General features: G+C 38.4%; 2 protein-coding genes across 4 annotated transcripts; both read left to right on the top strand.

The window, feature by feature from the left end:
* Window positions 1-1,696: 1,696 nt before the first annotated feature.
* Window positions 1,697-19,843, top strand: usp5 (ubiquitin specific peptidase 5 (isopeptidase T)). Of its 2 annotated transcripts, none has more exons than XM_037784587.1 (20): window positions 1,697-1,997; window positions 4,829-4,957; window positions 5,117-5,183; window positions 5,285-5,412; window positions 5,810-5,955; window positions 6,311-6,495; window positions 7,575-7,669; window positions 8,598-8,791; window positions 9,063-9,134; window positions 10,749-10,836; window positions 10,997-11,122; window positions 11,201-11,354; window positions 12,642-12,804; window positions 12,894-12,982; window positions 15,116-15,244; window positions 15,691-15,834; window positions 15,927-16,069; window positions 17,007-17,157; window positions 17,338-17,422; window positions 18,920-19,060. In XM_037784587.1, exons 1-20 carry the CDS (start codon window positions 1,890-1,892, stop codon window positions 19,011-19,013), a joined length of 2,490 nt encoding a protein of 829 aa, XP_037640515.1. In that variant the 5' UTR covers window positions 1,697-1,889; the 3' UTR covers window positions 19,014-19,060. The 2 variants fall into 2 exon arrangements, with proteins under 2 accessions (XP_037640515.1, XP_037640514.1); XM_037784586.1 differs by having other exon boundaries at window positions 1,890-1,997; window positions 15,116-15,301; window positions 18,920-19,843.
* A 103-nt stretch (window positions 19,844-19,946) lies between these two features.
* Window positions 19,947-25,086, top strand: cd4-2.2 (CD4-2 molecule, tandem duplicate 2). 2 transcript variants are annotated; one of them, XM_037784589.1, is made up of 9 exons: window positions 19,947-20,327; window positions 21,399-21,440; window positions 21,788-21,946; window positions 22,365-22,502; window positions 23,453-23,689; window positions 23,767-23,841; window positions 23,957-24,096; window positions 24,227-24,294; window positions 24,511-25,086. In XM_037784589.1, exons 2-9 carry the CDS (start codon window positions 21,413-21,415, stop codon window positions 24,593-24,595), a joined length of 930 nt encoding a protein of 309 aa, XP_037640517.1. In that variant the 5' UTR covers window positions 19,947-20,327; window positions 21,399-21,412; the 3' UTR covers window positions 24,596-25,086. The 2 variants fall into 2 exon arrangements, with proteins under 2 accessions (XP_037640517.1, XP_037640516.1); XM_037784588.1 differs by having other exon boundaries at window positions 22,359-22,502.
* The last annotated feature ends 197 nt before the right edge of the window (window positions 25,087-25,283 follow it).

Genomic DNA, 25,283 nt, shown 5'->3' with positions numbered 1-25,283 from the left:
TGCAGATATACTTTTAAGCTGTGACTTAGCTTTGGTAGATGCGATGCAATTGTAAATTTACAGCATGACAAAATCACATTTTAAAGTACAAAATTATTATATTTATTTGTATTGTATTTATTTATTTTCCCTTTGCATTTTCTTCCCTATTTATTTCCCCAAACTTATTTATTTATTTTTTTTTTTTTTTTTACACATTTCTACTTTATTATGAAAATAAGGACAATATTCTGGACAATATCTGTCATTTTAAATTTACCGCATGACAAAATCACAACGGCTCCCGATATTCTACACATTACGGTAAGCCGTTGGTCCAACGGACGTTACCGTAAATATCCAAATAAAAGGTTGAACTAAATTAAAAGTAAAATTCTTATGAAATAAACAAAATCCTTCATTACAAATTAAGTACAATCATTAATTATAAAAAAAATAAACAAAATTCATAATGACAAAATTACGTAAATTCACAAATGAAAAAATGTAAAGCAAAAGTTAAGTAAAAAAAATCCTTAACATCAAAATTAAATTAAATCCTTCATTAGAAAAAAGAAAATTCTTAATGATCAAATTCCGTAAATTCATAAAGTACAAAAATATGAAAAAAATTTATGAAATAAGAAAATTCCTTAAAGGTCCCATATCGTGCTCATTTTCAGGTTCTTACTTGTATTTTGTGTTTCTACTAGGACATGTTAAAAAAAACTGTATTTTCCTCATACTGTCTGCCTGAATATACCTGTATTTACCCTCTGTCTGAAATTATCCGTTTTAGTGCATTTCAACGGAATTGCAACAGAAATGCATTGTTAGGCAACAGTTTCAGTCCATGTTTACTTCCTGTCAGCTGATGTCATTCACATACACTTCAACAGGAAATCAACTGGGACACATTTAGAATGTTTCAGTTAAAACCGTGAAATGGTCTAAATATTGTATATTTGTGACATCACAAATGGACAGAAATCCTAACGGCTTGTTTCAAACGCACAATTTCTGAATACGGGCTGTGTGTACTTCTCCGTATATTGAACGCTTCGATACTTTCACAGGATTTATAAAGCACTTAAAACTGCTTTATTATATAAAAGACATGGAAATCTCATTTTTTGAAATATGGGACCTTCAAGTACAAAATTAAGTAAAATTCTTATGAAATAAGAAAAATTATATAGTACAAAATTATTATATTTAATAATAATAATAATAATGATAGCTTGGATTTATATAGCGCCTTTCATGAAACCCAAGGACGCTTACATGAGCGCGCTCAGTGAGACGAAGTGGCTTCTATTATATTTGTATTTAAAGAACACAAATGTTTTTACATACAAATGAATATATATATAATATATATATATATATATATATATATAGAATATATATAGCTCCATCGCAACGTGTTTATTTGGGATTTTCAAGTAATTTTAATACAGAAATATTTAATACTTGTATTTTTTATTTGTTTGTATTGTATTGTATTTATTTATTTTCCCTTTGCATTTTTTCCCCCTATTTATTTCCCCAAACTTATTTATTTTCTGAAATTCTTTTTCTTTATACATTTCTACTTTATTATAAAATTAGGACAATATTCTGGACAATATCTGTCATTGTAAATTTACCGCATGACAAAATCACAACGGCTCGCGATATTCTCTACATTACGGTAACGTGACGTAGCCTCCTCTCTGGCGTCGTGCGGGGCAACTGAGTCCGTCCGGCCTTCTCCTCTCACCACCAGAGCATCTCATGATTCATTCAGGCACACACAGACGAGCACAACACGGGCATATTAGACACTCTTCTTCAGAGTCGGGGCATTAAAGAAGAGGCTGGGGGTCCAAAGTTTTTCCCAGTGAAAGGCGGAACTAGCTATCGTTGTCATGGCGGAGGTTGGGGAGGTTTTGATGTCGGTTTTGTCCACTATCCGGGTCCCGAAGCCCGGGGACCGAGTCCACAAAGACGAATGCGCCTTGTCATTTTCATCACCGGTGAGACATCTCCTCCTTCTTACTAATCATCAACATCAGCTTCATTCCTCACTCACTCACAGCCTCTCTGTGTCGTTGTGTAATGTACCTGTGTGTCAGTGTTGTGCTACTTTAACGCTCTGGCTTCCGACATTTGTCCTGTTTCAACTAACTGGCTAGCTAGCATCAAGCTAAGCTAATAGTGCACTGTAATGGAAACATGCTAGCTGCGATAGCTAGCTAGCTAGCTATGCCAGTGTAACTGCTGTCAAACTAGATGGCAAAGCTAATTTAGTCGCTTTTTATGGTCACAACTGTGACAGGGCTGTTTAATGCTTCCTACATTTGTCATGTTTCAACTAACTAACTAGCAAGCTAGCGTCAAGCTAAGCTAATAATGCACTGCAATGGATAGATAGATAGATAGATAGGTAGATATATAGGTAGATAGATAGATAGATAGATAGATCGATAGATCGATAGATCGATAGATAGGTAGGTAGATAGATAGATAGATAGATAGGTAGATATATAAATAGGTAGGTAGATAGATAGGTAGACAGGTAGATAGATAGGTAGATAGGTAGATAGATAGATAGATAGGTAGGTAGATAGGTAGATAGATAGATAGACAGGTAGATAGATAGGTAGACAGGTAGATAGATAGGTAGGTAGACAGGTAGATAGATAGGTAGGTAGACAGGTAGATAGATAGATAGATAGATAGGTAGGTAGGTAGATAGATAGATAGATAGATAGATAGATAGGTAGGTAGATAGATAGGTAGATAGATACAGTAGATAGATAGATACAGTAGATAGATAGATAGATAGATAGGTAGATAGATACAGTAGATAGATAGATAGATAGATAGGTAGATAGATACAGTAGATAGATAGATACAGTAGATAGATAGATAGATAGATAGATAGGTAGATAGATACAGTAGATAGATAGATAGATAGATAGGTAGATAGATACAGTAGATAGATAGATAGGTAGGTAGATAGATAGATGGATAGATAGGTAGATAGATACAGTAGATAGATAGATACAGTAGATAGATAGATAGATAGATAGGTAGATAGATACAGTAGATAGATAGATAGATAGATAGGTAGATAGATACAGTAGATAGATAGATAGGTAGGTAGATAGATAGATGGATAGATAGATAGGTAGATAGATACAGTAGATAGATAGGTATATAGATACAGTAGATAGATAGATAGATAGATAGATAGATAGATAGATAGATAGATAGATAGATAGATAGATAGATAGATAGATAGATAGTAACTTTTTTGAAGTTTCCAGCATCACAGTTCCATAGTGCAAAACATGTTAGTAAAAAGGCAGTAAAAAAGTTAATAGTGCAAAGTACAAAAAAATATACCAGCTATAAAAATACAAGGAGATGAAGAAAACTGTTAAAAATTAGTATAGTGCAGGGTAACTCCAATAGCTTAGTCTATGAAAGTGCACTGTATGCATTATTATCTGTCCTGCAGAATGGAAACTTGCTAGCTTTTTATTTTTTTTATTTGCACATATATATAAAACTGCACAAAATCCAGTCAATGAAAAAAAAACAAGAAATATGTCAGGAGAGGTCAAGAAGCCACAGGCTTATACAAAGGACCCAAAGGAGAAAAAAAAACAATAACAAAAAAGGAAGAAAGATCTAAACTAACATTGTTTTAAAAATACAACAAAAGTTAAACATCAACAAGAAGAAAACAAAATGTGCAGAAAAAACCTAACCAAACAGTGGAAAACAATCCAATAAAAACAATGAAATAAATACAAAAAACAGTACAGAAAAAAGAAAATATATCTAAACATATCAAAAGATAATTAGACATCATGAATTAAATGTGATGATAATCTCTTTAAAAATGTTCTAAGGATAACGAGCTCTTGATAACATATATTTTGGTGTTCCATATTTGTACACCATGATATCTGAGGGAGTACTGGCCATCTTTTGTTTTGTAAAACCAAACAGCAAAAAAAAATAAAAAAATTTGCAGGATGACTGGAGAGCTAAATATTATAATTGATGGTGTGACATCTAACACATCCACATTGCCTTCAAATATTTTTTAATTAGGAAGCATATGCATGTACTGACATGCACATGCTTCCTAATAACAAAATATTTGACTTCTGTGGGGATGTGTGTGTATCATGCCTCATTTTTTATATATATCAACAAAAACAGACAATACTAGGAACTAAGGGCAAACAAAAATGGAGACAAGCAAATACAAAGAACATAAGTAGTCAAAGGAAAAAAAAACAAAAGAAAAACACAGACAACACCCGAAGGCACACAAATCAGGGAGACATTGGCGTCCACATTACCTTCAACTTTAACTCCCCAGTGTTGTGTCACAATGGAGAGAGAGAGATAAGGACAGGTTGTAACATTCAACATTATAATAATAATAATAATAATACATTTATTTATATAGCACTTCTCAAAACAGATGTTACAAAGTGCTTCACAAGACAATGAAAGCAGATAAATAAAGTAAAAGATATGGTAACTGCTAAAACAGAACATCAGACAATAAAAGCAGATAGAGTAAAACAAATATGTTAACTGCTAAAACAGAACATCACAGAACATATCAATAATAATAATAGAAGTGGTCAAATGGTAGCACATGTTGATAAAACACATATACACTATATGTACATAAATGTGTATAAATGTACACATGCGTCCAGAAACGGATGTATACATACATATATTTATACCCAGTCTTCTGCTTATAGGAATGCTTTCCTAAAAATAATGTCTTTTCAGAAGTTATTACAGTACATTGTCTGTGTCTTCTTTACAGGAAAGTGAAGGAGGCCTGTATGTGTGCATGAACAGTTTCCTTGGCTTTGGGAGTCAGTATGTGGACAGGCACCATGCCCGGACTGGCCAGAGGGCTTACTTCCACATCACCCGGACTCGCAAGGCTAAGGTGCCGGTGGACACTTTATTCTTCTTTATCATTTATTTTCCTTAAGACTGGACAATTCCACGTGGACATATATTTAGATTATGTTTGACACTGTCTGCACCATCTCTTAACATGTCAAGTGAACCAAATTTCCATTGATATCCTACGTTATTACCACAGAAGGAAGATGACAATAACTCTGGATCTGGACACCCGCCGAAGAAAAAGCCCACCAGATTGGCTATAGGTAAGTGGAAGAGAGAGTATTTACACAAACACAGATAAAACAAGTGTCCTCTTTTGAGTCTGACCTGTGTCTACCTCCCCTCTTGTTTCTTGTCTGTCCAGGGATTGAAGGAGGGTTTGATGTAGAGCAGGACCAGTATGAGGAGGATGTAAAGGTGGTCATTTTACCTGACAGACAGGAAGTGACAGCAGATGACCTTGGTAACATGCCTGAAGTTGTGAGAGAGAGGGTGAGTTGTGTGTTTTCTGGCAAGACAAATGTTATCATTCTGTTAAGGTTCTGTCTGGGTTATCCCTATGACAATATACTACACTACAATATTAGAATTGACACTGGTTCAGTCTCACGGTACAAAACAATTTAAAACGTTGTGATTGCTCTCATTAATACAAGGACATAGCACAGACAGAGGCTTACTACAAAGGTAGTAAAGGGTAGTCTTTACAGATCTTCATACAATATATTTTACACATATTCCTTAATAGTAGAACACTGGGGCACACGCACATAGGGATATATAGATAATACATTTTGTTACCTTCAGTGATCAAGTAGTTGAGAAAGTTCATCACGAGCTGTTAGTCAGGTCTAACTTGTTCCTGTCAATTCATTTGCTGTCCCTCAAGGTGTCCCTGTCAATGACGGGTATCATGGCAGCCGACTCAGTGTCTCATGCCTTACAAGTTCAACAGTGGGATGGAGAGGTGAGACAGGAGTCGAGGCATGCCCCTGACCTTAAACAGCTTGACAACGGAGTCAAGATCCCTCCCAGGTGAGACATTATGTCACAGCTGTCCCTTGAATGAACCTACCATGGAGTTCCTCCTAGATTAGTGACTTCATATACAAAGCTTCTGTTATATTTCTCTCTAAATTGGTGAAAGAATGTTCAAAACTGCACATGTGAAAATGTCCAGGCAATATTGCTTTTGCATGTAGGATCCATTATTGCATTGGTCCATTAATGCTGTTGTGTCTCCAACAATAAAATTCAGAATAGAGATAGCTGTCCAGTTTTATTAGTCAAAGCCTACAAGATCTTCAAGGGCAGTGCAAGAGTCAAATATTTATATATTTTTAACACTTTTGTTGGAGCGTCTGTCTTACTTGGCTTTTCTACGTCCTAGTGGCTGGCGGTGTGAGGTGTGTGACCTCCAGGAGAATATTTGGATGAACCTGACGGACGGCAAAGTGCTGTGTGGTCGCAGGTATTTTGATGGGTCTGGTGGCAACAACCATGCCCTTCTCCACTTCCAGGAGACGGGATATCCAATTGCTGTCAAACTTGGTACCATCACTCCCGATGGAGCAGGTAAGCAGATGGCAGGATGATTTTCTGTGGTTAAAAAAAGTGCAACTGAATTTAAATAATATTGTTTCCATACATTCAATCAAATTGTGCAGTGGTTAGCACTGTCTCCTCACAGCAAGAAGGTTCTGGGTTCAATCCCTGGTCTAGGGATTTTCTGTGTAGAGTTTGCATGATCTCTGGTTTCCTCCCACCGCCAAAACATGTATCCCCTCCTTGGGCGCCATGAAGGATATCTCAGGAAGGGCATCCGGTGTAAAACCTATGCTAAATCAAATATGTGGATCATAAAAGATTCCAGATGATCCACTGTGGCGACCTCTGACAGGAGCAGCCGAAAGACCATCAAATTGTCATTTTGATGACAGCAGCCTGCTACACAACAAAAGAGTCACGGACTTCGAACAACAACAACCCACATTAGCTTTTATACTAAAGTCTCTTTCTTATCTAACTTATAAACATGAAAACATGTTGTCCTGCACCTCAGCTTGTTGAACGAGCCAACAATCAAACATTCACCAGGGAAATATTCACCGCTTACATCAGTTTGCAGGCTAAATAGCCAATAAGCTGCTCAGCTGCAGGTCATTTCACGGCACATAACTTCCTGCAAAAGTCACTTTGGTCCATTTATGCTGGTGTGGGCCTTACTCGTCAATACTATTGCTAACAACACACTGTCTACTTGTGTCTTGTAAGCCACAGTGCAAGTTTGTTTACTTCGTCCCTCATTCCCTGCTGGCCATTCAGCCTGCTGTCAATTACACGCAGATACCAACATGTCCCTCCAGTCAGCTGACACGAAAAAAAGACCATTTCTGATATTTTCCTTTTTTCCATACTTTTTATAATAAAAAGAATCTTAACAATACATTTATAAAAAACATGGTGATATTATTTTTGACTGCAAAAAGGGATAACAAAATGGGATTTGTGTTGGACCTTAAATATTGATGGCATAATATGGGCTGGGGCAGCTTTCTATTATTAAAGACTGTTGGACTATATGCAATATGTGCATTTATCTGAAGCTTAGTGCTTCATTGCCCTTAATTGCCACCTCTGTTTTGTATATCCAGATGTGTATTCCTATGATGAGGATGACATGGTACTGGATTCAAAGTTACCAGAGCACCTGTCTCACTTTGGCATCGACATGATGACCATGGAGAAGGTAAGTTCTGTTTTTCTGCTGTTTTTCGTGGGAGCTGACTTTTTTTATTTTTATTTTTATTTTTCTCTCATTGAAAATTGCAAATATCAAATCTGATCAGAAGTATTGCTCCACCCTGTGCTTTTCAATTGAAGTGGTACAAATGTAGTCAGAGATATTGGATTTGTCTCCTGTTGGCAGACATCCACACACTTATGGCTGGCTCTGCCTCATAGAGTAGCCATTGATTACACAGTATTACTAAAGGGTCTAAAATTCAGCTGCATTGTTAGAGAGCCAATAGCACGCTAATGCCACAAAAATGATTACAACAGAAAATAAATATTATTGAATAATTTGCCAACTTTTCTCTCTGGTTTCCCTCTTGTATATTTTTTCCTGCCAGCACACTGTTAACTGACACTTATGTATACGTTTATACAGAATATTATTATAGCATTATTATTAATGGACGATAATAAAACGGTGTACTCTTACTTTCACAGCATGCCCTTTATCTTATCCACCTACTTTCCTCCACACCTGTTTCTTCTCGGTTTCCCTGCTGCCATCAATTTATTTGCCACCTGCTTCTCTTGTTATGTGGAGTGCAGACTACACAGTTGTCAAAGCCTAAGACGTCTGTACCTCTCACTGTGTTCTGTAATGTTGTTTCTTGTCCTGCTAATGTATTGCTGCACACACATAATGATGTTGCACAGACAGGGGTTGGAGGAATTCTGCTGCAATGGAACAGAAGATAAAGTGCAGCACTTAGTGCTACGATGATGTGTTTTGTAGTTTCTTCCTCATCTGTCATTGCTTCTTCATATTGCCTAATTTTGCTCCTCATTCTCAGAGCTTGTTGTTGAAGGCTGCCTCATAGAGTTCCATTTGCTTCTACGGTGCATCCTTCATTCTCTTGTCACTTTGACTTCTCTTCTCTCAGACCGAGCACACGATGACGGAGCTGGAGATCGCTGTGAACCAGCGTGTCGGGGAGTGGGAAGTGATCCAGGAGTCGGGGACCACCTTACGGCCCATGTTTGGCACCGGTTTGACTGGCATGAAGAATCTGGGCAACAGCTGCTACCTCAACTCTGTCATGCAAGTGCTCTTCACCGTTCCAGACTTCCAGCACAAGTCAGTACCCTCTTTTACTCGTAGCCCCCATCCTCCTGTTCCTCCCAGTTGTTATGTTGACGATATCACTTCCTGTGATAAAAGACAACGTTAATTCTTATGGCAGACTGCAATGAAAATATTGCTATTACATTGGCTATTACAGCAGGGGAGTTGAAATATCCTAATTTCTTGAATCTTCCTCTAAAAAGCGACACTTTTCACACTGTCCAGCATTAACGGTAAAATACTCTTTGTAAAGAATTTGTTTCATATCCTTCTATTCTTCCAGGTATGTGTCGAACATCGACAAAATCATTGATGAAGCCCCAAGCGACCCCACCCAGGACTTCAAAACCCAAGTGTGAGTTTCCTCTGCTAGTGTCTGGTTATTTTCTATGACAAGCTCTTGTATTACCATTAGATGCCTGAAAGCACCCCTCAGGTGTACGGCAGGAAAGCAAAGGACAGTGTTTGATAAAATATTACAAATTCCTCTTCTCCTATAGCACAATATCCACACACATGCATTCAAACACCGATCCTTCCCTCTTTCCCATTTTGTCTTGGAAATGTTGCCATCATAGTCACGGTAGATGAAAGAAACCATCCACATAAATACACACAAACATAGTGTGCCAGCTGTCAGCCACAAAGCTGATTACAGATTCCTTTCCAGGCAGCTCCATATTTATATGTGATTTTTGTTTATAATGTGGGTCATCCTCCTGAATAGAAATGTTCTATTGATATCAGCTGGATTTTAGACACACCTATATTGACAGTTTGCCTCTTGTAATTTTAGCTCTAAAAGAGCTTTGCTTCTACTGTGTATCATCTAAACTTATAGAGCCTCTTGTTGTGGAAACAAAAGTGAAACCATAGCCTGGTATGCTCTGTTATGTGTCCTATACATTAACTTGACACTTTTTGGTTGTAACAATTTTTTAAAAATGCACAACCGTCAGATATAAGATGAAGATCTGATTATATTTATTAGGGCTGTCAATCAATTAAAATATTTAATCTCAATTAATCGCATGATTGTCCATGATTAATCTTGATTAATCGCAAATTTAGCTGTTCAAAATGTACCTTTTAAATGGAGAGGAGTGGGCAAATATATTTATTTTATGCAAATGTATGTATATATTAATTATTGGAAATCAGTTAACATCACAAAACAATGACAAATATTGTCCAGAAACCCTCACAGATACTGCTTTTTACATAAAAAAATATGCTCAAATCATAAAGTGGCAAACTGCAGCCCAACAGGCAACAGCAGCTTTCAGTGTGTCAGTGTGCTGACTTGACTATGACTTGCCCCAAACTGCATGTGATTATCATAAAGTGGGCATGTCTGTAAACGGGAGACTCGTGGATACCCAGATAACCCATTTGCATTCACATATCTTGAGATTAGAGGTCAAGGGACCCCTTTGAAAATGGCCATGACAGTTTTTCCTCGCCAAAATTTAGCGCAAGTTTGGAGCGTTATCTAACCTCCTTTGCATGGTACCAATGGATTCCTTAGTTTTTTTTTAGATTAATTATGATGCCAGTATCTTCACTCTAGCTTTAAAACTGAGCCCGCTACGCCCTCCGGAAGATTGATCGCGTTAATGCGTTAAAGAAATTAGTGGCTTTAAAACGGATTTGCGTTCATGTGTTATCGCGTTAACTTTGACAGCCCTATATTTTATATATAATCTTGTTTTCACTTGAAATTGAAATCTGACAGATTTCATTTGTATGTGGCCTAATTCCAACAATCTCTACTTTTGTTGCTGTACAAAAACTTTTTTATACCCACCAGAGATGACAAAGTCTTCTGCCTGATAAGACCATGATAGACACCATGCTATTTGAAAGCCAAAAATACATCCAGTAGGCCTATATCCAAATCCTCCTCCTGTGTGAGACTCTGGTATATTGTTGGATGTGCAGTGATGTCAGCTTTGTTTGTTTATCACAGAGCCAAGCTCGGCTATGGTCTGTTGTCAGGAGACTATTCCAAACCAGCACCAGACCCTGGAGATGAAAACGGTGCATCTGAACCCAGGGTAGGAAGGAACGATCAGTCACAGTGGATTTCCAAGTCTTAGTTTGAACAGATATCCATGGCACATGTGGGATTCACTCTCAGAAATAAGTGAGAATGTGGTCTACTTAATATTAACGCTCACTGTTGACAAATCTGACTGATCATGCTTTGTTTTACAGGGAGACCAAATTGGTATAGCACCACGAATGTTCAAAGCACTTATTGGGCGGGGACACCCAGAGTTCTCCACAAATCGACAACAGGATGCTCAGGAGTTTTTATTGCACTTCATAAACATGGTGGAGGTAAAGTCACACTCAAACTCTGCTTCTCTTTTTGGTTCCCAGCTTTTCTCTTATAATATTAATTATTTTCGCCCACAGAGGAACTGCCGCTCTGGGTCCAACCCATCTGAAGCCTTCCGGTTCCTGGTGGAGGAGAGGATTGTGTGTCAGCAATCACAGAAAGCCAAGTACACACAGCGGGTGGATTACATCGTCCAGCTGCCTGTGCCGATGGACCAGGCTACCAACACAGGTGAAGGGCTGACGGGATATACTGTCCAACTCATTCTCCAATTCTACACAACTCATACAAGCAGTATGAGTTGTGCTCATTGTGGGGTGCAGAGCACAGTGCAGAGGCCATAGTGTAGTATCATTTATTAGAGCTGCAATGATTAATCAATTAGTTGTCAGCTATTAATTAATCGCCAACTATTTTGATAATTTTGAATTTGATAAGGTAAAAAAAGTCTAAATTCTCTGATTCCAGCTTCTTAAATGTGAATATTTTCTGGTTTCTTTACTCCTCTATGACAGTCAACTGAATATCTTTGAGTTGTGGACATTTGAGGACTTCACCTTGGGCTTTGGGAAACATTGATCAACATTTTTCACAATTTTTTGACATTTTATAGACCAAACAACTAATCGATTAATCAGAAAAATAATCGACAGATTAATCAACAATGAAAATTATTGTTAATTGAATTCCTACCGTTTATGTCACCAACGCGCTCCAGGTAGTAAGAAAGTGTTGGGAAATTGGAAAAACAAATTGAGCCCAGAAAAGACAATTTGAGAATTACATATTCCAATTTAATACGAAAAAGTCCCAGGTAGTTATTGTCTTTGGGAGAGAAAGACCAGCAGTCAAGAAGGGTTTGGGCTGATGATACTTTTTCTTCTTTTTTGTCCATCAAGGGGCGCTTTTAAGTTAAATTACAAACAGCTGTCTTGTCATTGGTTATGCATTGAAAGGTCACGACAGATAAGGTCAAAGCCGAAAGAGTCTGACCTTTGAGAGAGCAGCAATGTGTAAAACGATGGCTCATCCCAGTGCAAAGTGAGAATCTGTTGCGTTTGTTAATCAGCTATAATAGGCATGTTTGTGACTATTTGAAGTGTAACATGCCCTTTTTAGTAATGAATATGTAGATAAACCTTTTAACAGGGTTCTCCAGAGATTTAGTATTGCACTTCTATGAAGTTGAGGTGAGGACATGATTAGAGTTGGTTTTTTTACTTACTTTAGAAAACTCTCCAGAGCCACAGTAGACATTATAGTTTTTTTTTGCGTGCTGTATAGTAATCCTCATGACAAGTAAACTGATCTTCATGTGTAAAATCGATGGAGTGCTACTTTAAGGTGGTTAGATGAGGGCTCTGTACGTTTTTTTAATTTCACAAAAAGATGTTTGTCACACCTATAGACATATGTTCTGTATCCTGAGATGTATTAATTGTTTCAGAACATTTGATGTTTTGAATACAGTGGTGTTCCATCTGTTGTTTCTATAACTTGTACATATTTCTTGAACAGAAGAGCTTCAGGAGGCAGAGCGCAGGCGTGAGGAGGGGGACTCATCATCCCCCACTGTGCGTGCACAAATCCCCTTCACAGCTTGCATGGCGGCCCTCAGTGAACCAGAGATCCTCACAGACTTCTGGAGCTCGGCTGTGCAGTCCAAGACCACTGCTACCAAGTACGAAGAGAGACGGCCACACATACTGAAAGTGATGAAACAAATCTTCAGATGTGTTTATTAATATCAACTTTTGTCTCCTTTGTCAGAACGACCCGCTTTGCCTCTTTCCCCGACCACCTGGTCATCCAGATTAAGAAGTTCACCTTCGGCCTTGACTGGGTGCCCAAGAAACTGGGTGAGGAAAGATATTATTAAATTAATGTTTTTAAAAGATAAATATTTTTCTTGCTCTATGTAGAAGTGTGTATTCCTATCAGTTGGAAAACTGCTCTCTGGGACTGGGACACATTAGACCATAGTCTAGTCTGAAGGATCTAGGGTAACCAGATCCCAACAAACCAATTGTGGGACAAAGAGTATCTTAGTGTGGGACAATGTGGGACACGTTACCAATGATGAGAGGTCGTCTAAAATTTTGATAAGTGTGTATCTAATTATTCTACCCCTTACTTCGTAACATCTCTATACTTTGTCTGAATGCATCCATAGATCGGCACATCTCTTTTTGAGCCACACGTTTTTTTGTCCCTACTGTGTCGCTTCATGTCGTATTCCCCCCATGTGAAATTGAAAAATAACTGTCAAAAAACTCTGAGAATGGCCTTCCACAGGCTTCCCCCACCCACTTATAAGTAGTTGCCCTGTCTTTGTTGTGGCTGTATTTCCTTTTCTTTGTGGTAGATTCCATCATATTCTGCCTAAATCTGCATAGCTTGTGACTTTGTGGTGACTCTGAATTTTCCCTTTTGGGCTTAGCATAGCAAAGACGGTCACAGGTTAACCTGCACTTAACCCACATGTGCACAGTCTGATTGACGGCAAACACAGCGCAGTGATGACAGAGTTCCCTGTTTTCTTCACAGCCATTGGATAAAAGTCAGATTTTAGAAAAGCCTCTGTCCTGCAGTGGTTTCACTTTTGAAAACTAGAGCCAATGAAAATGTGAGACATCGTCTCAATATGTGAGACGTGGGACAAGGGATAAACATGCTGTGCAGTTTTCATAAAGAGGGATATCTGGTCACCCCAGAAGGATCTTGTATTAAAACTACTGATACACATACAGCAAAAGACAGTTGCTGTTATTACTGCAAGTAATAACAGCAACCTCTCATAAGCGTAAAGCTTGTGGGTGTGTTTAGTGTTGAGAGTGTAATTTAGATAACCATCTCTGATTGCTTCCTGTGCCCACCACAAAGGCACGACAAATAAGTTCATTTCCTGAGCAATGTGTTAACACACATTAAAGTTAAATCACAGAGATTTGGGAAGTCATTGAGGGCGATAAATAGCTTTTCCTCCATTTGTTTAAAGTGCTTTTATGTAGTCGGGTGAAGTAGAGAACAACTCTGTTTTCCGTCTCCAGGGAAATCAAAAAGAGTTTGATTGTTTGTCTCCAGGTTGTTGCTTCTGCATGTGTTACGACCCCAAGTTGGTCTTCGGGAAAAGGGACAGTGGTGTAGTGGAGAGTATACGCAAGTATACAAAGATTACCCACCTTGTTTTTGGCGGTTTCCAGTATACCCACCTATCTGCCAAAACGCCATTGGAATATATTGGAGAGTATACCCACTTCCTCCTCTGTAACCTACCCATCTCTACTACCAAGTGGCACCATTGAGAAGGGAGTCACGTAAGAGTATATGAAGAATATGAGCAGACAGTTTTTTACGGTTTTAAAGTTATTGATGGATATAGACGCTGAATTTCAACTGGCCAAAATAACAAACCAACCAGCCCCAAGTAGAAATAAAACCACAAAAAAAAAACAGGAGAAAAGAGAAGCTCTCGCCTCCAGAGCTTCCTGGCAAAGACTTGTAGTAGTAGTTAAGATACAAAAAAAACAATGACTTAGGATAATTAACTGATTAACTGAAGTTTGACACAGGAAGCATTACGTTTCTGGCATTAACCTGGCAGCGACATAAAAAAGAGCTATGATTTAAGTCCTGACAAAATAGCTCACAAGTGGATGTGCAGCTCCTCAACTGTTCTATACCCACAGATGGACTGTGATTGGCTGCGGGTCCCCAAATTCACCAGCCAGTAGCACAAAGGCGGCGGAGGACCTAGAGCTGAGGCGCAACACGGCACATATTAGCACATTTTAACAGTTAGGCATTCACCTATGGGGGAATGTAACGGCATGTCAGAGGACATTTGCATAAAGTTGAACTTCTCTCAACTTCCCCACATAGTGCCATTGGGACACCTTGTTTTACAATAACGTGTCTAAAATGAAGGTGTTGAAAATAAACATTTGGGCTTTAATTGAATGATGGGTTATTGATGATTTTCTTCTGTGCAGACGTGAGCATCGACGTCCCTGACACTCTGGACCTGAGCGCGCTACGTGCAACTGGCCAGCAGCCAGGGGAGGAGCTTCTACCAGAGGTGGCCCCGCCCCCACTCATGACCCCAGATGTGGAGGTTAAAGGTATCCTGGGTTTCCATGGCAACGAGGAGGACGACTCTCTCTACTCCCCACTGCTGTGTTAGTCTGTCTGTCGTTTCTGCTCTTTACCTTCTTCCTCTGTGACGCTGTTATTTGTCCACCCTCGTTTCCTCCTTTTTCTTCTTTTCTGCCTTTTCTGTTTTCTTGCGTCCTTCTGTTGCCTTATTATTTGTTTACTTTTGCATCATTTGAAGTGATTTGAGTCACATTTCAAATTAAAGTAAAAATCTTAATGGTTCTGTTTTTGGTGTGTATGAGTTGACATGTTTATATTGTTTTCATTATTTTGCCTTTTGTCAGATTTTTTTAAAACTTTTGTTATTAATTAACTGTAATTAATCAGTGTTTCCGCAAACAAAAATTAAAACCAGCAAACAATGTGAAAGTACATCTAAGTAATTCAACTTTTTTCCTCTCAACACATTCAGCTCCAGTCCTTGATGACTCCACTGTGTCCCAGTTATGTGAAATGGGATTCCCACTGGAGGCCTGTAGGAAAGCGGTGTACTACACTGGGAACACTGGAATCGATGCTGCCATGAATTGGATCATGGGCCATATGGATGACCCAGGTGTGCAGAGCAGTGGGAATTTAGCAGAAAGCTAGTCATCAATCAGTCTGATCACTCCTCACTCATGTCCTCATCTTTCTGTTTGGCTGCAGACTTCGCGGCCCCCCTGGTGTTGCCGGGCTGTAGCTCCGGCGCCGGGACCACGCCCACAGAGAGCATCTCCGAGGAGCACCTGGCAACCATCGTCTCCATGGGCTTCAGCCGAGACCAGGCAACCAAAGCACTTCGAGCCACGGTTAGAATCACACTCCTTCCAGCTAGAGATTTGGATTTGACTAATTTCATACGCCACTAGACTAAAAGTAGAACTGTGCCAGTACAGGCACAGCTGCGCCGTTTTTATTCAGACAGTGATGTCGCCAAGTTTTGTCATTCGTGGAGACACTAGCCAGTTGTTGGCCTTCATATCTCTATAGAAATGAGTAGCAGGATTTAACTTAAAGTGGCAGAAGCACTGGTAAAAGATATGTTTTAGATTTTATTCACTGTGTGTGGTTGTGACAAAATAATTTACAATAGCTACCTCAGTTTTGCCTACATGTCCAAATGAAACAGCCAGAACATATTTAAAGAAAGAATTGAGTACAATGCGTCACAGGACAAAGCGCTGCTGATGAATGAGCGTAGCAGACAAAACACAGAAAACACCCAGTAATTAACACAAATTTACGTTTCGCAAGCAGCTACAGAACATTTTTGGTTAATTGGGGTTAATATTTTAAGTAGGGTCACTTTTACACAAGTGAACTAGTTAGGCAAGGAACTGCAGGCACCAGTTTGGGTGACCCTCAAACCTCCACTCCAGATGATCGATGTAAGCAAAGCTTTTTCTGCTGTTGTCCCGTCATAAGCTGCAGTACCAGCCTCATGTTGAGGCAGAGAAAAACACTTTAGCAGCATAGCTCTGGTCTCTCTCTTATATTACTACAGTTACAGTATTAATACAGTTATATTATCATGACATTATCAAACATTTGGCTCCTTTTGTAGAGGAAACTTTGACCATCCAGCTAATGTTTGCAATAATCTGATTGCCAGCCTGAGAAGAAATGGCATCAGCTGTCTTTTGCCCTCTACCTTGTAAAATCAAAACCGACCCCTTGTTGAGTTTGTATTTGACCAAAAACTCCATCTGTTGACATTCTCTAATGGTGTCTCCTTTTGTTTCACAGAGTAATGTCCTGGACCGGGCAGTGGACTGGATCTTCTCCCACCTGGATGACCTGGAATCCATGGATGTGTCTGAAGGCGGTCGCTCAGCCGCAGAGAGCGAGGGCGGTCGGGAGGCTCCACCTGGCCCTCGGGTCAAAGACGGACAAGGCAGTGAGTCCCAAGGAGAATGATGAGAGATGTGTTCAGAAACATGAAATATAGACGGCAGCAACATTGCCATCTTTTATTTAAAGACTTCCATTCATACAGCCGTCATAATTTGAACTCATATTTAATAATGTTTATATGGTCTAGATATAATTGAACTCATGGTTTCTCTCCTTTATCCAGAATATGAGCTGTTTGCGTTCATCAGTCACATGGGGACGAGCACGATGTGCGGCCACTACGTCTGTCATATCAAGAAAGATCAACAGTAAGTGTTTTTTTTTCGTACTTGTTTCTTGCTTTAAGGGATATTTCAATGTTTCAAAGCCACATTATGTCATTTAAAAGTCAGAATTGTTAAAAAAATATCAGTGCAAGTCTCAGATCCTGAAAGAAAAATGTATTTAATTTCATTCCATGTTCTGAAAGAAACAAATGAGTTACAGTCTCACAAATAGTATGCTTTCTGTTCTCTAATCAGTAGTTAATTTATTCATTAAATGTCTTTTAAAAACATATTCTAACGCAGTGGGTCTCAAACCTTTTTAATCATGTACTCCCTTACAATAATTTTTCAGCCATGTACCCCCTAACCAGCATAAATTATTTTGGTAGAAGAAAAAAATGCATTTGTTGCGGCAGTTAACAAAAATAAGAATATTTAATATAAAATGTGATTTATTGAACTTACATTTACATTTTTCTTGAACTTATTATAGTATAATTATTATTCTTATTATATTATATTTTTTTAATTAACTTTTTTTTTTTTAAATCTCACATACCCCCATACAGTTCTCCAAAGTACCCCCATTTGAGAAACACTATTCTAATGTAATATAGTAGCTACTGTAGTTCTACAGTGCCTCAGCAGGGGGCACCATACTCCAGGTCTGGTCTGAACAATCACAGCTGCTGATGTGAACACAGTGCAAAGTGTCAACCTGTCATAGAACTGAGGTATAAATGGTTTATATCCACTTAGGGAGAAAAAAGACAGATTTATTTTATATTTTGATAACCGTAATGATCCTATTTATTATAGTGGATACATCTTTGAAGAAATAAATGACCTAAGATTTCTCCAAAATGACCACCATGTGTTCTAATTAGGGCTGCATTTAGCATAAAAAATCTGCACAAATCATAACATGGCAAACTCAAGCCCAACAGGCAACAACTGTCAGTGTGCTGACTTGACTATGACTTGGGGAAAAGGGGAGACTCGTGGGTACCCATAGAACCCATTTTCATTCGCATATCTTGAGGTCAGAGGTCAAGGGACCCCTTTGAAAATGGTGTGAGTTTTTCAAGGGACCTCTTTGAAAATGGCCATGATGCCAAAATTTAGCGTTAAGTTTGGAGCATTATTTAATCTCCTTCGCAACAAGCTAGTATGACATGGTTGGTACCAATGGATTCCTTAGGTTTTCTAGTTTCATATGATGCCAGGATCTTCTCTCTAGCTTTAAAGCCCGCTACAACCTCCGAAAGATCGATTGCGTTAAGAAATTAGTGGCGTTAAAACGATTTTGCGTTAACGCGTTATCGCATTAACTTTGACAGCCTCAGTTCTAATATGATTTTGTTGGTCATTTGGGAAAAGCAGCTGTCACTTTACCTAAGTAGTGGATATTATATTTTCAAATAAGACCCAATTTGATTTGTTTTAAAAAGCTACTTTGTTGTGTATACATAATCAAATCCATAACCTGTCTGTTATCAAGTAGCTCTTTGTTAACTGAGTGATCTCTCTGTTTCACAGGTGGGTCATCTTCAACGATCAGAAGGTGTGTGCTTCAGAGAAACCCCCCAAAGACCTGGGATACCTCTACTTCTACCGGAGAATGGCTGAATGAGGCAAGGGGCGTTACACTTGGGGTGAAGGAAGAGTAATGTGGACGCTAACACAAACCCACAAGACAGCATTCATAGTCACACCCCACCAAGCTCTTACAAAAGCCCTGGCACGCTTCACACCAGACAAAAGTGTAAATAAATCTCTCAGATTGCATATATACACAGGTAGATAAACTGGTGCAGATGTACAGATAAGGTGTTGGGGGGGAGATTTTTCCTTTTGATCCATTGAATACAAACCATGGGCCTGTTCAGAGAAGCAGATTCAGTTATTTACCTGGACGACTATGCAGTGTAAAACCATCTGAAATCGGTTAAAACACCAGGTTTTACTCAGCGAATGTATCCAGATAATTCAGAAACACAGCTTTATGGAACATGCCCTGAACATTAGAGGGTTGCTAAATCCATTCACTCTTTGCTTAACTCTCACCTTTATCCATGTCCTGACTGCCATCAGTAGTCATGCCCCTCCCCTCAAAAATATGTTGCTTCCAGCTCCCTCTTCTTTTATTGGACGGTTGCAGTTTGGTGTCAGCAGTGTAGCCGGGCGCCAACTCCTCCGCCCGTTTCACTGAGGAAGTAAAAAAAAAAAAAAAAAAAAGTTCCATGATGAGAGGAAATGTCAGTAAATCAAATAAATAAATAAACAACGGCTCAAATGTGTGTTACAAAAAGGAAATAAAAAAAATAGTCAAAATCAACTTGTTTTTTCCTTAAAGTTTGGTGAGGGTGATATCTGGGTGATTTTTGTTTTATTTTGTTTTTATTTTGCAAACAAATCCTTTGTTACTTCTGCTGTGACAAATAAAGATTCGTCTTTCTGTCATTCTGCCTTTTTCTTTTTTTGAACGAGTCATCATGGAGTTTGTTTTTCCGTTACAATATTTCACTTCTCTATTTAAAATCTCATGATTTCGATCATGATTGAAAATTAGTGCTGAGTTGGCACAGTCCTACTTCCGTACATCCGTACTTACTTACTAATTGTGCGAGTTAATACCTGTGTCGTTTAGGTTATTTGTAAATAAGTGTTTTGAAGACGCTGCACAGAACTTTCCTCAGCTTGTGTACAGAATCCCAGGCCTAGTTTGCGAGAAAGCGCAGGCAAGAAGAACAAACCCACAAAGAGCAGGGGTTTGCACCGGCCTACAACATCTCCAAAGTGCACGTTTTTTTTCAGATGTCTTCCGCCTTCTGCAGCTTTTGCATCCTTGTGCTCTGTTTTTGATGAAGTGAAGCACAGAGACGATGAGGAAAGATTTTTGTCTTCAATAACAGCACAAAAGACACATCACTGCTTCAAAATTAAGGTAAGATCAAACTAGATCATGAAAGAAAGTTTTATATTGTATTTATATTGGATTTAATTAATCCATTTTTCTTTTCTTCCGTAACGTTCAAACTTAGCATAATGACGGATGAACCTAATAACAAATCTATATATTAAACACTTCATAGGATGCTATATTCCGTCCTCTTATATCTCTAATCATAACTCATTTTCTTTTGAAACTATTTAGTGAAGGAGCCCAGATTAAATGTGAAGAAGAAAAATGTGCGTACCCATGTTTCCAAGCCTTAATCATCAATATCGATATGATTTTAAGGGAAAGATTCTTTATGATCTCAATTAATAACTATTGTTCAGTCAGTGAGTTTAAATAGAATGATAATATATAAAAAATTGACTTTTTAGGTGAATTTTGATGCAGTTATTTATAGTTTTAAACACTAATTATCTGGGCAGATTGTAATTGTTTTGGATATCATAAATAACTAAAATACAAAGATATGATTTCTGGCTTTAAAATGGGAAATACATTTTAAATAATTCAGCTTGCTGAAAATCATGAAACATTAAAGAACAATGAATGGCTTGTCAGAAGTTTGATTATATATATACGGTGTATATATACAGTATATAATTCAGTTGCCTTATTAGAAAGAAAACTACAAAAACAAAATTATTTATATATTTATTTAGATCTTATAACTTCTTATTTCTGATGCACGATCAGATACATGTCGTCTACAGCGAAGCATCTTTACATGCATTATTGAGCACCTTAATTAAATGCAACAGAGCCAAAACACATGCTGGAATTTTCCCAGTTACTTTTATTTCAGTTTTTATGCAAGTCTACGAAGCAAGTTTTAAATTTTTAATACGGGAGTTACAGAGAGGAAGGAAGTAGAGAGCTAGCTCGGTGGTTAGGGATCACATGTTTTTTGGTAAAGTGCTCATCTCAAACAGAAGCTGTGTGTGGTAGATATCTCTCACCTGGAAATGTTCGCTTTCACATGAACCACTGCATTAAATTTGTTTTCTTTAATACTTTTGTCTTGACTGAAATGTACATTTGTTATTTTTCATCACTTAGATCCAACATTCAAAATGAAGACAATCGTGTGGTTTGGGTTTGGTGAGTGAAAATACTTCTACTACTAAAAAGCATTGTAAATAATCCTTTAAAATAAAGGGTTAATGTGTAGCCAGTAACATGGATCAAAATATGTCCCTTTATGTTTATGAGACTCTTTTAATCTCCATGGGGAAATAGCTGCAGTTGTGTTTTACGCCTTAGATTTAACCTGATACATTGACCCTTTAACTTCATATTCACTATATGTCTCTAATGCAAAGTAATAGAATATATTACAATAACATCAGTTTGTCCTTGTCGAAATACACAGAGTTTGTGGTATTCTCCTGTGAATATATCATACTAAATGAAATGTGCTTCATGAATGTGAATCTCTCTCTTTTCAGTGCTGGGTGCACTCTCTGCTGCAGGCGAAGTGATCCGCACTTCACCAGGGCAGAAAGCCATCATCAAGTGTGGGGCCAGCAGCTACACTAACTACCTGAAGTGGACCCATGGAAATAACCTGATAACTAATGTTCCTGTGAAGGGCTTCACTACCAAAGGTACAAACAAACAGTTGACATTACCTATAGCAGTGGTTCTCAACCTGTGGTCCGGGGATGCCAAAGATCACAGGGGATGTGCAAGGATTTGTCTGCTCTGAGGTTGTCAAAATTAGATTTGCACATGTATAACTAAAATTATAATCGTTGTAAAGTCCAAAAGTCAAAATGTATTGAAAAAAGATAGATTTCCCAAATTCATAAAATTGTTTTTATTTAACAAAATATTCTGCTTCAATGGATATTTGTTGTCTTTAAGCCTTTCAAAAACAACATTTTCACTGCGGTCAAAAGATTGAGTTACTGTATGTTCGTTAAAGAAAGTTAATTTATTAAAAAAAAAGACTTAACTCATTTAATATATATTGTGCTAAAACTTCACTCTTGCTAATTACACTACATGTATTTTCTGCTTCAGGGAGTGGTGGAACTGCGGTAAGGTCACAGGTGAAGGGAACGATGCTGGTTATCTCTCCAGTGAAGGAAGAAGATGCCGGAAAGTTCAGTTGCGTGGCAGATGGGAATCGTCAAGATCACACACTTCTTGTGGTCTCAGGTGAGCAGAGAAAGAAAAATGTATTTGCAAATAATTCTCGGTATTGCATGGAGTACAGAGCGAGTGGGGTTTACCTCATCATTACAATCAGGATTTTAAATAAAAAGTAAATACTTTTTGGTGATACTCATTGTATTGTGTTAAATGAATATCCTCCCCATTTACACCTACAGTAATTAGATTAATAAAAGATTTTAAGATACACCAGTATTTAAAATTATAATAAAAAATGATGGTTCTGACTCTTCAAACAGTTTACTAATAAGAATAATTTCAGAAAATTTACTAAATGATTAAAGTAACTTTTGAAGAATTCATTTTAAAAGAAAAAAAGGTTATATACACACACACACACACACGCACACACACACACACACACACACACACACACACACACACACACATGTGTTTTATATATATATTTTTTTAAGCCTTAAAGGGGTAGTCCAGCGATTTACTATTGCATCTTCATAAACTTTGCAAGAGACAGATTTTTAAGAAAGAACTGTCAAAATTGAAGCAGCGGAGGCTGAAATATCCGGATCCTAGTCTTTAATAGAGCTTGAGCTCCAAACCACTGGGTCCTACCTTTCCCATAATACAACTTGAGAATGTCTTTCACTAAACCCTGGTAAACTTTTACATCTTTAAAACTTCCCTCCCCCAGATTGTAACACAGGCCTCCTAATACAATGGTTAAAAAGCTCACTACTATACACCTATTGTGCCCCTTTAATCTCATGATTTAATATCCCTAAAATGTAGATGTTCCAGTCTGTAAAGTTGTGACCATTTGTGCAGAAATAAGCGTTAGCTCTCGCTATCATGTCATAAGGGTGTGTCACGTTCCTGATGATCTGGATGAAGTCCTTTGTCCAGCATGGCCTCCCCTCTCTCTTTGTGATTCTCACTGTATCGTCGCCCCCGTCTTTTGTCCCTCTCTGTGTAAGTCTCGGCCAGCCCCTCTGCTGAGCTCCAGCCGAGCAGTAAGGCTACGCTCGAGTGTCAGGTAAAAGGTCTGAACCAAGGCCATACAGTGCAGTGGAACAGGCCAGATGGAAGTTCACACTCAGGGTCATCGACTGTTGAACTCAACCCTGTAACCCTCTCTGATAATGGGACCTGGCAGTGTACGTTCTCCCATGACGGGGTGACGTTCCACGAGGACCTAGTCATCAAAGTTCAAGGTAGGACACTGGCTTTTACCAAAGTCTGTGCATATGGTTTTAACCACAACAAGAGCAAGATGTGTTTTTGCTTTCAGAACCTGCTCCTGAAACAGCTCCACCATCCCCTTCCCAAAGCCCAGGGGGCAACCAAAAGCCAACCTGCCCCAACTGTGCGTACTGCTTGTGTTTGTTAGGGTAAACCTTCTATGAGCACATATTAACGGAAGTGATTCTTCACTCCATGTGTCATTAACTGCCGTGGTCTGTGTTTCATTACTCAACCAGGCGTTACTAAGCCTCCGCCCACTGCTCTGCTGCTGGGGCTCAGCTGGTGGATGTGGACCGCAGTTGGAACAGGCGGCCTGGTCGTGCTTCTCCTGATAGTCTTTGTCATTGTCTTGTGCAAGAGGAACAAAAGAAGGAAGGTTGGTGAAGAAAATCAGCCGGGGAATCTTCATCTGCTGCTTTTGTAGATTGAAATTAGCAGGTGGCATGAAGGAGGATGGGTTACTGAGGCAAACAGAAATTCTAATGTGATTATTTTTCCTACTACAGAAAAGAATTCTAAAGATGAAGAATAGCCGGCAGCCACTGATGCCCAAGAACTACTGCCAGTGTGACCGGTAAATGTTCTTAACTTGCTTCTATCTAGTAAAAAAAAATTACTTTATCCCCTCTCCAGTAATATCTGCTCACTTTACAGAGGCTTTCTAATAGACTCTATTCACTTTATATTAATGACTGTTTGACCTTCATTTTCACTGTGCCTTTTACCAAGTGCTTCATTATTGTGTCGTAATTAGTGTGAAAACTTCTCCTCTTCCCTCTCTTTATCGCAGCCCAGCAGCTGCAGCAAAACCTCAGCAAGGACGCCGGAGAGAGAAGCCATCAGCTACCCCTCTGCCACCCCTGCTAATGCAGTGACATGAAAGACAGATCGAAGAAAGGAAAGATAGACAGAAAGAGAGGAAGGGAAAGAGAGGAATAGATAAAAGATGAGTGAAAGAGAACCCCAGTGTGAATATGGCATGAATGTAAAATGGGCTTTTGAATGCTCGAGATGAAAATAAAAATCAAATGTAATGATGTGGGCACTTTGAGCTTTTCCATCAAATATAGCCAGTGAACTGAATGCAAATGGGCTCCTCCACTGCAAGAGAGAACAGCAACAGTCTGTACTTATTTTTGACATTCATGCATCATATTAGCATGTTAAGAATATGCTTGAATACAGCGTTAATGTGCTTTCCATAGTAAATTTCATATATTTTTTTTCTTGTGTTTCTGTGTATTTGATAGATGTGTATACTTTGTCTTTATTTCTGTAGGTTGTAAATGAAAAGATAAGAATACTGTGTTGAAGTTTTGTTTCTTTTTTTTCATCAAACAATAAACTATAATGATACTCAACTACACACTTTAAGAATATTTTTTTCCTCATATAACAGACCAGGAAGTCTTTTATCAGTGAGATCAAATCACAAAAAGCTGAATGTGCATTGTTTCCTGTGAATCCCCTGTGAAAGGCGGACTCCGCCAGTAACAATACAAACAACTTTATACAGTAGTACGTAATGACAGGATATACGTTTAATGGCTATTTCAAGAAAAA

This window comes from Sebastes umbrosus, chromosome 11 (genome assembly GCF_015220745.1).
Source record: "Sebastes umbrosus isolate fSebUmb1 chromosome 11, fSebUmb1.pri, whole genome shotgun sequence".
In the NCBI taxonomy this organism is placed as follows: domain Eukaryota; kingdom Metazoa; phylum Chordata; class Actinopteri; order Perciformes; family Sebastidae; genus Sebastes; species Sebastes umbrosus.
Note: the sequence above shows the minus strand (reverse complement) of the source record. Positions and strands in the feature narration are given on the sequence as shown.